The sequence below is a fragment of the Corythoichthys intestinalis genome, chromosome 2, assembly GCF_030265065.1.
Source record: "Corythoichthys intestinalis isolate RoL2023-P3 chromosome 2, ASM3026506v1, whole genome shotgun sequence".
NCBI classification, from domain to species: Eukaryota; Metazoa; Chordata; class Actinopteri; order Syngnathiformes; family Syngnathidae; genus Corythoichthys; species Corythoichthys intestinalis.
Window position 1 is genome coordinate 75,882,026 of NC_080396.1, and position 11,764 is coordinate 75,893,789.

At 42.4% G+C, this 11,764-nt stretch overlaps 1 protein-coding gene across 2 annotated transcripts in view; it reads left to right on the forward strand.

Annotated features, from left to right (window-relative positions):
- Nucleotides 1-6,547, forward strand: part of gabrd (gamma-aminobutyric acid type A receptor subunit delta) — a 73,527-nt gene extending 66,980 nt beyond the window's left edge. For both annotated transcript variants that reach the window (XM_057817748.1, XM_057817757.1), the window contains exons 9-10: nucleotides 2,497-2,708; nucleotides 5,757-6,547. In XM_057817748.1, the coding sequence (XP_057673731.1) occupies nucleotides 2,497-2,708; nucleotides 5,757-6,074 (530 nt within the window). In that variant the 3' untranslated portion in view covers nucleotides 6,075-6,547. The remainder of the gene's footprint in view (nucleotides 1-2,496; nucleotides 2,709-5,756) is intronic.
- Nucleotides 6,548-11,764: the final 5,217 nt, after the last annotated feature.

Sequence of the window (11,764 nt, forward strand, 5' to 3'; positions counted from 1 at the left end):
GATGAGTTATAACATATTCACTGCTGCCACTCGAGGGTAGTGTATCCCCCCTAATCAGTAAAACTAAATGCAAACACTTTCAAAACAAACCATTACAACTCTATTCTAATTAAATTAATCCTTGAAGCAGTGAAATTTGATTCAAAGCTTTTTTTCCTAATCAAATTACTCGATTTAATTGATTAATTGTTGCAGCTCTAGTCTTGAGTAAAACTAAAAAATATCTGGGAATAAATATCTCTACAGCGTACATTAGACAAATGTAGGGCTGCAGCTATCGATGATTTAAGTCATCGATTAATCTATCCGTTAGCTCGAATAATCGAGTAATTTAGGGACCTTTCATGCCTCAAATTGTATAAAAAAAAACTGATAAATGAGGATCAAAGTACAACATGTGAACAATTGGCTAACTTGCTTGGCAAAAGTCAGTTAGCTAAAATGCTATTAAATGCTAAATTTTATTTTTTACAATGCTCTTAACCAGGGGTGCCCAAGTCCGGTCCTCGAGAGCCCCTATCCAGCTTATTTTTAATGTCTCCCTCCTTGAACACACCTGAATCAAATGATCAGTTCATCAGCAAGCTCTGCAGGAGCCTGATAATGATCCTGAATATTTGAGTCAGGTGTGTTGGAGGAAGGAGAAATGGAAAACAAGCTGGATAGGGTCTCTCGAGGACTGGACTTGAGCACCCCTGCTCTTAACCAATCATTTCCAACATATATTCCCACAAACAACTTCTAAATATACCTCTAAGCTAAATTACGAATGCTTAAACAATCATATTAGCTCAAACAAAAACTTTACAACCTTATGTTAGTCTTAACAGGGAGCAGCTGGATCCAGCCATGTTAGATGATTTATATCATATACACTGTTGCCACTCAGTGACTCCACCCCAAATCAATAAAACTAAATGCAAACACTTTCAGAATAAACCATTACAACGCCACTAATTAAACGAATCCTCGAAGCAGCAAAATTTTAATCGAACCTTTTTTGTAATGGAGTTACTTGAGTTAACCGATTAATCGTTGCAGCACTAAACAAATGTGACGCATCCAGAACATGACACTGTCGCATTTTTAGTCTCTTTGTTCTAGCCACTTTCACCTGAGTAGCACCTAGACTCTTTTTTCGACAGCAAATCGGCATGTACACCATTTCATAAACATAGCCTCGACAACTCACTGTAAATGCGTGCTGCTACACACGTGAACTTAAAGCCTGTGTTATGCTCCTGCTTTGCGGTGATGGTGAAGTGACTACGGCATGAGCAATCGATAGTTCTGCTGTAAGGGAACGCGCTGCTCTGTAATTCACTGCCAAAGCACTAGAGGGGTGTAGCGTTGTGTTTGTACGGTTTTGGGGAATGCTTGTTGATTTCCTCTAGTCTAGTTTAACATGAGAAAAAATAAGTAAACAATGCAAGATGGAACACTTGAATGTGGATCTTCAGCTCATCAACATAACAATAAATGTTGATCATACAAATGTTGAAGCGCAGGCGACGCAGAAGACGTTTTGAGGCGGTCTGTCCGACTTTTGATGCCGCACAGAGAGTTCTAGCCTCGGGTGGAAACCAGCGAGCTGTGGCGGCTAGCTTCAAACTGGCGTCGAGTACTGCGTCCAGCGTTTTGTCCGAGGTCTGCAAAGCCATCCAGCCCAGCCAGTGGACAGCCATAGCAGATTTCTGGCGGTTATGGAAGTTCCCAAACTGCGTTGGAAGCTTTGATGTTAACGTTATCATAAAAAGCACAGAGGCACTCTCAATCAGTGATGATGTATCGAGTGTGAAAAGTCTGTTGTTGAAAGTTGTGCTTTATTCTTCATATACTTGACGTGTGACACGTAAATAAGTCAGATTCACAGCAAACATATGTAAACAATAAATGATGAAGTGCACCAACCAAAAATACGACATATAGTGATAAAAAGCTGGCAGTTTTTGGCTGACTGGGTCACCGCTTTGTGTGGCCATTTGATTCCGAACACACACACATACTTGTCTCGGTAGTTATTCCATTTTTTCTATTCAATCGCTGGCTGACCTCCAGCCCCGTATTTTCAGCAATCTCCACCCACAAATTGCTTGCCATTTGGCAATCTTCATAATGTCTTGACGAGACATTGTAGAAGTAGTTGTACTTGCTCTTCGTTGATACTCTCGTCGGCTTTGTTCCTTTTTGCGTGTAGAAAAATGTTTGACATTGTCGGTGATTTCGCGCTTAACCGAAAACAACTGTCTGAGCGGATTAATCATCCATCGTCCATTTCCACCAAGTCACATGTGTTGACACGGCACGAAGTCAGAAAAATGAGAAGGAGCCAAAGAGGCTACAGCGAAATGTCGTAAATCGGGTGTTCCTTGACGCCGTAGGTCTGACGCGGAAGCATAACTCGGCCTTAAGAGTGTTTTATAATGGAACAGCAGCAACTGAGCACCAAAGCAAAATGAGACAAACGAAAACGTTCACGCTGTTCTGTTCCGACAGGTATCACAACTGTTCTCACCATGACCACTCTAATGGTGAGCGCCCGCTCCTCCCTTCCTCGCGCATCAGCCATCAAGGCGCTGGACGTCTACTTCTGGATCTGCTACGTGTTTGTGTTCGCCGCCTTAATCGAGTACGCCTTTGCTCATTACAACGCTGACTACAGACTCAAAGAAAAAGCCAAGGTGAAGGCCAACAAGCTCGGCTCTGAGGTGAGGAACCCATTCCCGAGATGTTTTAGCGCTATTGGCCGCTAACCGCTTCAGGTGTTGTTGTGAGTAATGAGTAGGCCTTTGAGAACACAGCTTTTAATCCATTCGCTGACAAGCTTCTATGCCGCTGACCTTCAAAACTACTCAATTTCATAGCACATACTGTACCAGGAATATAAAATAGGGAGTCAAAAAACTTTGTTCCCATGTGAATTGTTTTAAAACCCCTTAACCTTCGATATTCACACTCAAAGGACGAAGAGCGCCTTGATTAATTGACTATCTGACAACTAATTGTTTAACAAATTCAATAAAGTACAACCTTTAGAGAGATTTCTTACCTATAAATTGTCTAAATTCCCTTTTTGTCCCGTCTACTATGGCCATACCAGCCAAAACAAACATATTGAGAGACAGTTTCTTTCCAAAAACTGTCACTATACTCAAGTTTGCAGTGAAATATCACTATCATTGCACTGCTAATGCCACAACATTGTCACGTGTATCTCACTAAGCATTATGTTCTCAGACATACAGTGAGGAAAATAAGTATTTGAACACCCTGCGATTTTGCAAGTTTTCCCAATTAGGAATGATGGCTGGTTTGAAATTTTCATGGTAGGTGCTTGTCCACTGTGAAAGACAATCTAAAAAATATCCCGAATTCATAGTGTATGATGTTTTTAACAATTTATTTGTATTATACTTCTGCAAATATGTATTTGAGCACCTGAGAAAATCAATGTTAATATTTACTGCAGTAGCTTTTGATTACAGTTACAGAGGCCAAACATTTCCTGTAGCTTTTCACCAGGTTTGCACAGACTGCAGCTGGGATTTTGCACCCCTGCTCCACACAGATCTTCTGAAGATCAATCAGGTTTCTGGGCTGTCACTGAGAAACACAGAGTTTGAGCTTCAGCCAAGGATGTTCTATTGGGTTTAGGTCTGGAGACTGGATAGTCCCCTTCAGAACCTTGATATGCTTTTTACGAAGCCACTCCTTGTTTATTCTTGCTGTCTGCTTCGGGTTGCTAGTCATGACCCATTTTCAATGCTCTAACTGTTTGAAGGAGTTTATTGCCCTAAATCTCTCAATACATGGCTCTGGCCATCATCTCCTTGATACAGTGCAGTCATTTATTCCCATATGCAGAAAAACACCCCCAAAGCATGATGCTACTACCCCCATGCTTCACGGTAGGGATGGTATTCTTAAGATAGTCCTCATCATTCTTCTTCCTCCAAACACAATAAGTGGAATTAAGACCAAAAAGTTCCATTTTGATCTCAGATGACCACTTGGCTTTCTCCCATGACTCCTCTGGATCATCCATGGTCATTGGCAAACTTGAAAGGGGCCTGGAAATGTGCTGGTTTAAGCAGGGGAACCTTCTGTACCATGCATGATTTTAAACCATGACCTGTTAGTGTATTACAGTAATCTTGGAAATGGTGGTCCCAGCTCCTTTCAGGTCATTGACCAGCTCCTGCTGTGTAGTTCTTGGCTGATTCCTCACCATTCTTAGGATCATTGAGACCCTACGAGGTTGATCTTGCATGGAGCCCCAGTCCGAGGGAGATTGACAGTCATGTTTAGCTCCTTCCATTTTCTAATAATTGCTCCAACAGTGGGTCTTACGTCACCAAGCTGCTTGGAAATTCCCCCGTAACCCTGTCCAGCCTAGTAGAGGTCTACAATTCTGTCTCCGGTGTCTTTGGACTGCTCTTTGGTCTTGACCATGTTAAGAATTGGAATCTTCCTGATTGTATGGGGTGGACAGGTGTTTATATGCAGCTACCCGCCTCAAATAGGTCATTAAAGTCAGACTCAAAAAGTCCACCTCCACTCCACGCATTCGTTGGACTTTTTAAAGGTGACTAGCAGATCTTTGAGGCTCACAATTCTAGCTAATAGACAGGTGTTCAAATACATATTTGCAGCAGTATAATACAAATAAATTGTTAAAAAAATCATACACTATGAATTCGGGATTTTTTTTAGATTGTCTCTCACAGTGGACAAGCACCTATCATGACAATTTCAAACCCGTCCATCTTTCTTAAGTGGGAGAACTTGCAAAACTGCAGGGTGTTAAAATACTTATTTTCCTCAATGCATGTCTGATAACATAATGCTTGGTGAGATACACTTGACAATGTTGTGTCATTAGCAGTGTAATGATAGTGATATTTCACTGCAAACTTGAGTATGGTGACAGTTTTTGGAAAGAAACTGTCGCTTTGTATGTTTGTTTTGGCTGGTATGGCCATAGGACAAAAAGAAAATTTAGACAATATAATAATAATTATATAAGCGGCATGGAAAATGAATGAATGAATGAATGAATAATATAATAATAATAATAATTTAGATAATACTGTATATTGTCATATACGCACTATTATATTACCACCACATCCCCACTTGCTGCTAGTCACTTATTCACTTTATTGTAGAAATGTGACCAAAAATTGGGCGCCAAAAACCTTCGGCAGTTCACCACCGTGAAGTGTGAAGAAACTTCGTCCTCATGTGATGACGCAATCATAGCACAGCGAGCTAACATTACTGGCTCACAGCCAACATATCTGCAGTTTGAAAGTATTTTTAGGTATCAAAGAAATATAGAAATAATTAAATGAAGGAAAATAAATAAATTTGCTTCATTGCTGCCACAGGCTCATTCTGAAGTTGCTTTACATTTCTTTGTTTCGTATCGTTTTTTTCAGCACAGCTTCACATTTAAAGTTATTATTTTTACAATAACCTACTTCATGTCCACATTATGCTGAAAAATTGACAAAAATCAGCAAATTCGAACTGAAAAAAAAATGTTATTTTTCACTTTTGTATGCGATCTATCACATCGGCGTGATCGTAGGCCTTTAGAGGTTAAAGATAAAGATCACATCGAGATCAGCGTTTCAAACATCTTTGCTTAAATCATGAATTGTATGAATTTAGGGTAATTATTTTAATAACAGCTAAGCTTAAGACTATTTTGTTCTTGTCCTCAGAAATTGCCTCTCTGTGTGTTCTTGCAGTCCATCGTGAAGAACGGCAAACAGGCCATGGTTCTGTTCTCCTTGTCCGTCACCGGAATGAACCAAGGCGTTGTCATATCCAACCGCCACAACAGAGCACAGCGCTCTAGCAGCGAGATCCCCGGGGAGGCCGTCTCCGAGGAGTCCGAGTCCAGGAGGAGATCCGGACAGATGCAAGAGAGCGAGGAGAAGAAGTGTTGCTCCAAGTGCGTCTGCAAACCCATTGACGCCGATACCATTGACATCTACGCCAGAGCCGTTTTCCCTTTCACCTTCGCTGTGGTCAACGTGATCTACTGGGTGGCGTATACCATGTGAGAAGGGAAGAAAAAACACGGACGCTTATGGCTGCCATCCAAGAAGGACTGTGTATATATGTCTTAGGCAGCTGTGGGGAAAACCAAAATAACTTTAGAGGGAATGACGCCTGTGGAAATGGCAAATTGTTGTGACCTTCAAATTTAAACACAAACATGGAATGCAAGTATGCAAAGGACGGCTTTAATAAGTGCATCAACCTGCTAGTGCATCTTCAGTAGTGACCCTGCACACACAAATACAGTTTATCTTGCCAACGGTTGATAGCTTAGCTCTGCAAGCCACAGTTTGGAATCGAACGAGTACAACAAGATGAAGTGTTCCTACTACTTTGCATGGCTGATAACTCATTTTTCTCCCTACTGTGGCCACCACTTGTTTCCTTCCTTCTGATTTTTCATTTAGACTGGAGTATGTTTACTCCTTCTTCCTATTCTGACAGTTTCCTCGCCATTAAAGAACTTCGTCCATGACTGGTTCCAGTGTGTGTTTGCATGGATCCTAAAATGTTTGGGGATTAAAAAGTAATGTTACTTTTATGCAGTGTTGTTAATCTTGCTTTAAAAAGTAATTAGTTACAGTAGGAGAATACTTTGAAGACCTCCTTGATTCCACTGACACACCTTCCTTTGAGGAAGCAGAGTCTGGGGACTCTAAGATGGGCTTCCTATCTCTGGGGTTGAAGTCACAGAGGTGGTTGGAAATCTCTTCGGTGGAAGAGCCCCGGGAGTGGATGAGATTCACCCGAATTTCCTAAAGGCTTTGGATGTTGTGGGGCTGTCGTGGCTGACACGCCTTTACAACATCGCGTGGACATCGAGGACGGTGTCGGAGGGTGTGTTACAACTATTGAGGGATCACACTCCTCAGCTTCCCCGGTAAGGTCTATTCAGGGGTGCTGGAGAGGAAGGTTCGTCGGGTTGAGTTGTATCTCGGATTCAGGAGGAGCAGTGTGGTTTTCGTCCCGGCCGTGGAACAGCCTTACACCCTCTGCGGGGTCCTCAAGGGTGCATGGGAACCAGTCTAACCAGTCTAATTGTGTTTTGTAGATTCGGACCGTGTCCTTCGGGGAGTCCTGTGGAGGGTGCTTCGGGAGAACGGGATACCGAGCCCCATGGTAAGGGCTGTTCGGTCCCTGTACGACCGATGTCAGAGTAAGCAGTAAGTCGGATTCGTTCCCAGTGAGGGTTGGACTCCGCCAAGGTTGCCTTTTGTCACCAATTCAGTTCATAACTTTTAAGGGCAGACCTTCTAGGCGCAGCTAAAGCATTGAGGGGGTCTGTTTTAACCCCTTGTACTGACTCAATATTTAAAGCTGGAAAAAGGCTCCGAAACACAAGTTGACAATGTATTCCAAGTCGACAGCAGTCAGATAGCAAGGCAAAAACAGCAAATAGACCCATACAAGGAGGAAGGGTCAACAACAAAAGATTCCCGAAAAAAGACAGCTCAAGCTAAAGAATTCAGTCTTTTGAAGGCTCTGGTGGGGCGGGCTGTGGTCCAGAAGAAGGGTGTGTTTGGGTGTTATTTTGCGTAATTGTCTGTTTGCAGATTGGGCTGCGGAGTTCGTGCGTCACTGTTGCTGAGGCAACCAGAGTTGGAGATTTTGTCAGCCTAAGCACCAAAGAGAGCTGAGTGTTCAAATTCTGGTTGTGGAGTCTTCTTGTTATCAGGCGTTCCTTGTAGCAAGACAGACTGTCCCGTCTTTGTTCTGGACTGTCCATTGTTGGCCCCCAGAAGAGCTGATGGCAGGATTTGTCAGCATCAGTCTCGCTCAGTCAGCTGCATGACGAGCATGTTGTGCTTCCGTAGTCAGCAAGCATCCTTATCTACCCGTTGTCTAGGTGCTGCAAATTCCAATCAATCCACTCATACTTCATATACATTATATTCAACTGGTTTTCTTAAACTATGATTTAGATGCTATGCTCTTTTATTATTGGTTGTGTTCGAGTAATACAAACAGTGAAACAGAAAATATGGGAGAGGATACTATTCCCTTCAGGGGCAAAGGAGAATGCGGAGGTGGGCGGTGAGTCAAAAAGAGTACACAAATCAGCATTGTGAGGTGTAGAACCCAGTAATATGTGAATCACTTGTATGTATGGACATGTTGACATCCTATTCTATTCTGCCTGATCGCTAATCCTGGTACCAACATTCATATTGAAGTGCCCTAAATGAACAGGAAGTGACCTGTAAATGCCTACAAGACTGGCTATGAAAAAGTCAAACTGGCAGCCATCAATGGCTGCCAGTGAGCTAACGTAGACACGATTATAATAGATGAGTTTGGGAGCAACCTGTTGGGTTCTTTTGTTTTTAAAAGTCACACCTTTTTAAAACGATATATTGATTCTCGATGGGTGCATATCGATAACCTTGTGGGCTACAATTTATCGCAATATTTCACGTTTTCAATATACAGTCATGCTAAAAAATTAGGACACCCCATGAAATATTCAGTTCTTTATTAAGAAATGTTCACATATCAATATCTCATCTTGTTTTTCTTTATCTCTGGAAAAAAATGATTTAGTTGAGGGTAAACAACAAAAATTAATAAAGTTTTAAACCAAATATATCTACAAAATGCATATTCTAACTGAGGAAAAAGGACACCCTACCACCTAATAGATAGTGTTGCCCCTTTTGGCTTAAATAACTTCAGTGAGCCACTTTTTGTAGCCATCTACCAGTCTTTGATATCGGTCTAAAGAAAGTTTCCCCCACTCCTCAACACAGAATACTTTCAGCTGTGAGATGTTGGAGGGGTGTCTTGCATGTACAACCTGTTTCAAGTGACCCCACACCATCTCAATGGGATTAAGATGTGGGCTTTGACTCTGCCATTCTAGGACTCTCCATTTCTTCCTTTTCAGCCAGTCCTTGGTGAATTTACTGGTATGTTTAGGGTCATTGTCATGTTGCAGGGTTCAGTTTCGCTTTAGCTTTAATTTTTCTCACATGTTCCTCAAGCACTCTCTGATACACGATAGAATTCATGGTGGATTAGCATCCCCAAACCGTCCACCTCCACGCTTCACAGTTTGTAGGAGGTTCTTTTCCTGAAATGCTGTATTGGGTTTACGCTAAACACGTCCTCTGTTCTGGTGTCCAAATAAGTCAATTTTAGATTCATCTGTCCAAAGAACATTATTCCAGAAATCCTGGTCTTTGTCTACATTCACTCTGCCAAACTTCAGTCTGGCCTTTGTGTTCTTCTTGGAGAGCTAAGGTTTCCTCCTTGCACATGAAGTTTAAACTTGTGAAGTCTCTTTCTGATTGTAGAGGCATGCACTTTCACATCAACAGTAGCAAGAGCCTGCTTTAGGTCCCGTGATGACATTTTAGGGTTTTTGGAGACTTCTTTAAGCATCTTGCGGTCTGCTCTCGGGGTGAACTTGCTTGGACGGCCAGACCTCGGCATGTTGGCATTTGTTTTGAATGTTCTCCACTAGTAGACTATTTTCAGGATAGTGGAATGGATAATTTCATATTCTTTTGAGATCTTTTGAAATCCCTTAACAGACTCATAAGCGTCTACAATCTTCTTTCTAAAGGCCTCAGACAGCTCCTCATCTCACCAAGGTGTTTTCTCTCACTTCAACAGTCAGTGGCACAACAAACTAAATGTGAGGTTTAAATAAGGCAAGCCTCATTCAAAACACTGGGTATTGATGTTGTAATCTGATGTGATACACCTGTGTGTGATTTTAGCCATTTTAAGTGGGATTGAATGTGAGGGTGTCCTTATTTATTCCTCAACAGAAATTGCATTTATTTAAAATTACAGTTTACAAAAAGTTATTAAAAATAAACTGTATATTTTTTTCCGTTTTAATTGTTTAGTTGTATTACTTGAATCTCTCAAGATTGTTAAAATTGATATTAAATATCCATATGACCAAATATGTTAGAACCCACACAGGCTTCCATAGGGTGTCCTATTTTTTTTTACATGACTGTATTGCCACACCTCTAGTGTGAACCAGGATAGCAGTAATGTTGGGTGTAAGGGATAGGTGGAGGCAAGAGATCAAAATCATTTATTTAATTAGGTGATTTGCTTGATGCATGTAGACACATCATCGACCCCACCTAAGATACTTGTTTTCAGGATGAGGTGATCTCCAACAAGAGGATTTGTATTGCGTGAAAATAAACTAAGTCTGACCTCCCATTTGCAAGCTTCCAAAAGATATGCGTGTTTAGTGTCACACCTGCTCATTGGAAAGCTGACTGAAAAATTTCAGTCTCTCAGCTTTCTTCAGGCCTCTAGTTTTCTCTCCAAGTATTACTTTGAAGTTCTCTCCTCACGCACAAGGCTTTGCACTGTCAAGTGGGATTTGCATATACGATGAGAATAATTGCCCCTATGAAAGATGATATTTTCCGAGGGAAGAAATGCACCTCTTATGATGTCGTGTGTGGCTGTTATGTAAAAAGAATCTATTGATACTCGTTGGCTGCCATTGACGGCAATGTACTGTAAATGGTGTCGGAAAAGTCCTGTTTTGACCTTACAGACAAAATATTACAAATAGGACAATCAGTGTGTATTGTCCATTTTGTAATATTTTGTCTGTAAATCAAAGCAAAATCTCCTTAGTGGCAAGGCCGGGGGTCGATGAGATCCGCCAGGAGTTCCAAAAGGCTCTGGATGTTGTGGGGCTGTCATGGCTGACCCGCCTTGACAAAATCGCATGGACATCGGGGACAGTGCTTCTGTATTGGCAGACAGGGGTGGTGGTCTCCCTTTATAAGAAGGGGGCCAGGAGAGTGTGTTACAACTATAGAGGGATCACACTCCTCAGCCTCCCCGGTAAAGTCTATTCAGGACTGCAGGAGAGGAGGGTCCGTCGGGAAGTTGAATCAGTGTGATTTTCATCCTGGCCGTGGAACAGTGGACCAGCTCTACACCTTCGGGAGGGTCCTCAAGGGTGCATGTGTTTTGTGGATTTGGAGAAGGCGTTTGACCGTGCGCCTCGGCGAGTCCTGTGGGGGGCACTTCGGGAGTACGGGGTACTCTTGGTACCCTTAGTAAGGGCCGTTCGGTCCCTGTACGACTGGTGTCAGAGTTTGGTCCGCATTGCCAGCAGTAGTTTGATTCGTTCCCAGTGAGGGATGGACTCAGCTAAAGCTGCCCTTTGTCACAAATTCTATTCATAATTCTTATGGACAGAATTTCTAGGTGCAGCCGAAACCTTGAGGGGGTCTGGTTCGGTGGCCTCAGTATTGCATCTCTTTTTGCAGATGAGGTAGTGCTGTTTGCTTCATCAATCCTTACCTCCAACTCTCACTGGAGCAGTTCGCAGCCAAGTGTGAAGTGGTTGTGGTGAAGATCAGCACCTCCAAATCCGAGACCATGGTCCTCAGTCGGAAAAGTGTGGCGTGCCCTCTCTGGGTCGGGGATGAGATCCTGCCCCAAGTGGAGGAGTTCAAGTATCTTGGGGTCTTGTTCACGAGTGATGGTAGGAGGAAGCGGGAGCTCGACCGGCGGATCAGTGCAGTGATGTGAACTCTGGGGGGGTTTCCCATATATGCTCATCGCACCCAGGCCGTGTTGACATTTGTTTTGCCCCTGATTCAGCATATGGTGAGTTACACTTTCCCTGCACTTAAAGGGATCCACAGATATAAAGGTTTATAGTGCTTAAAAGATAAACGTTATTATGAGTTACATTGAT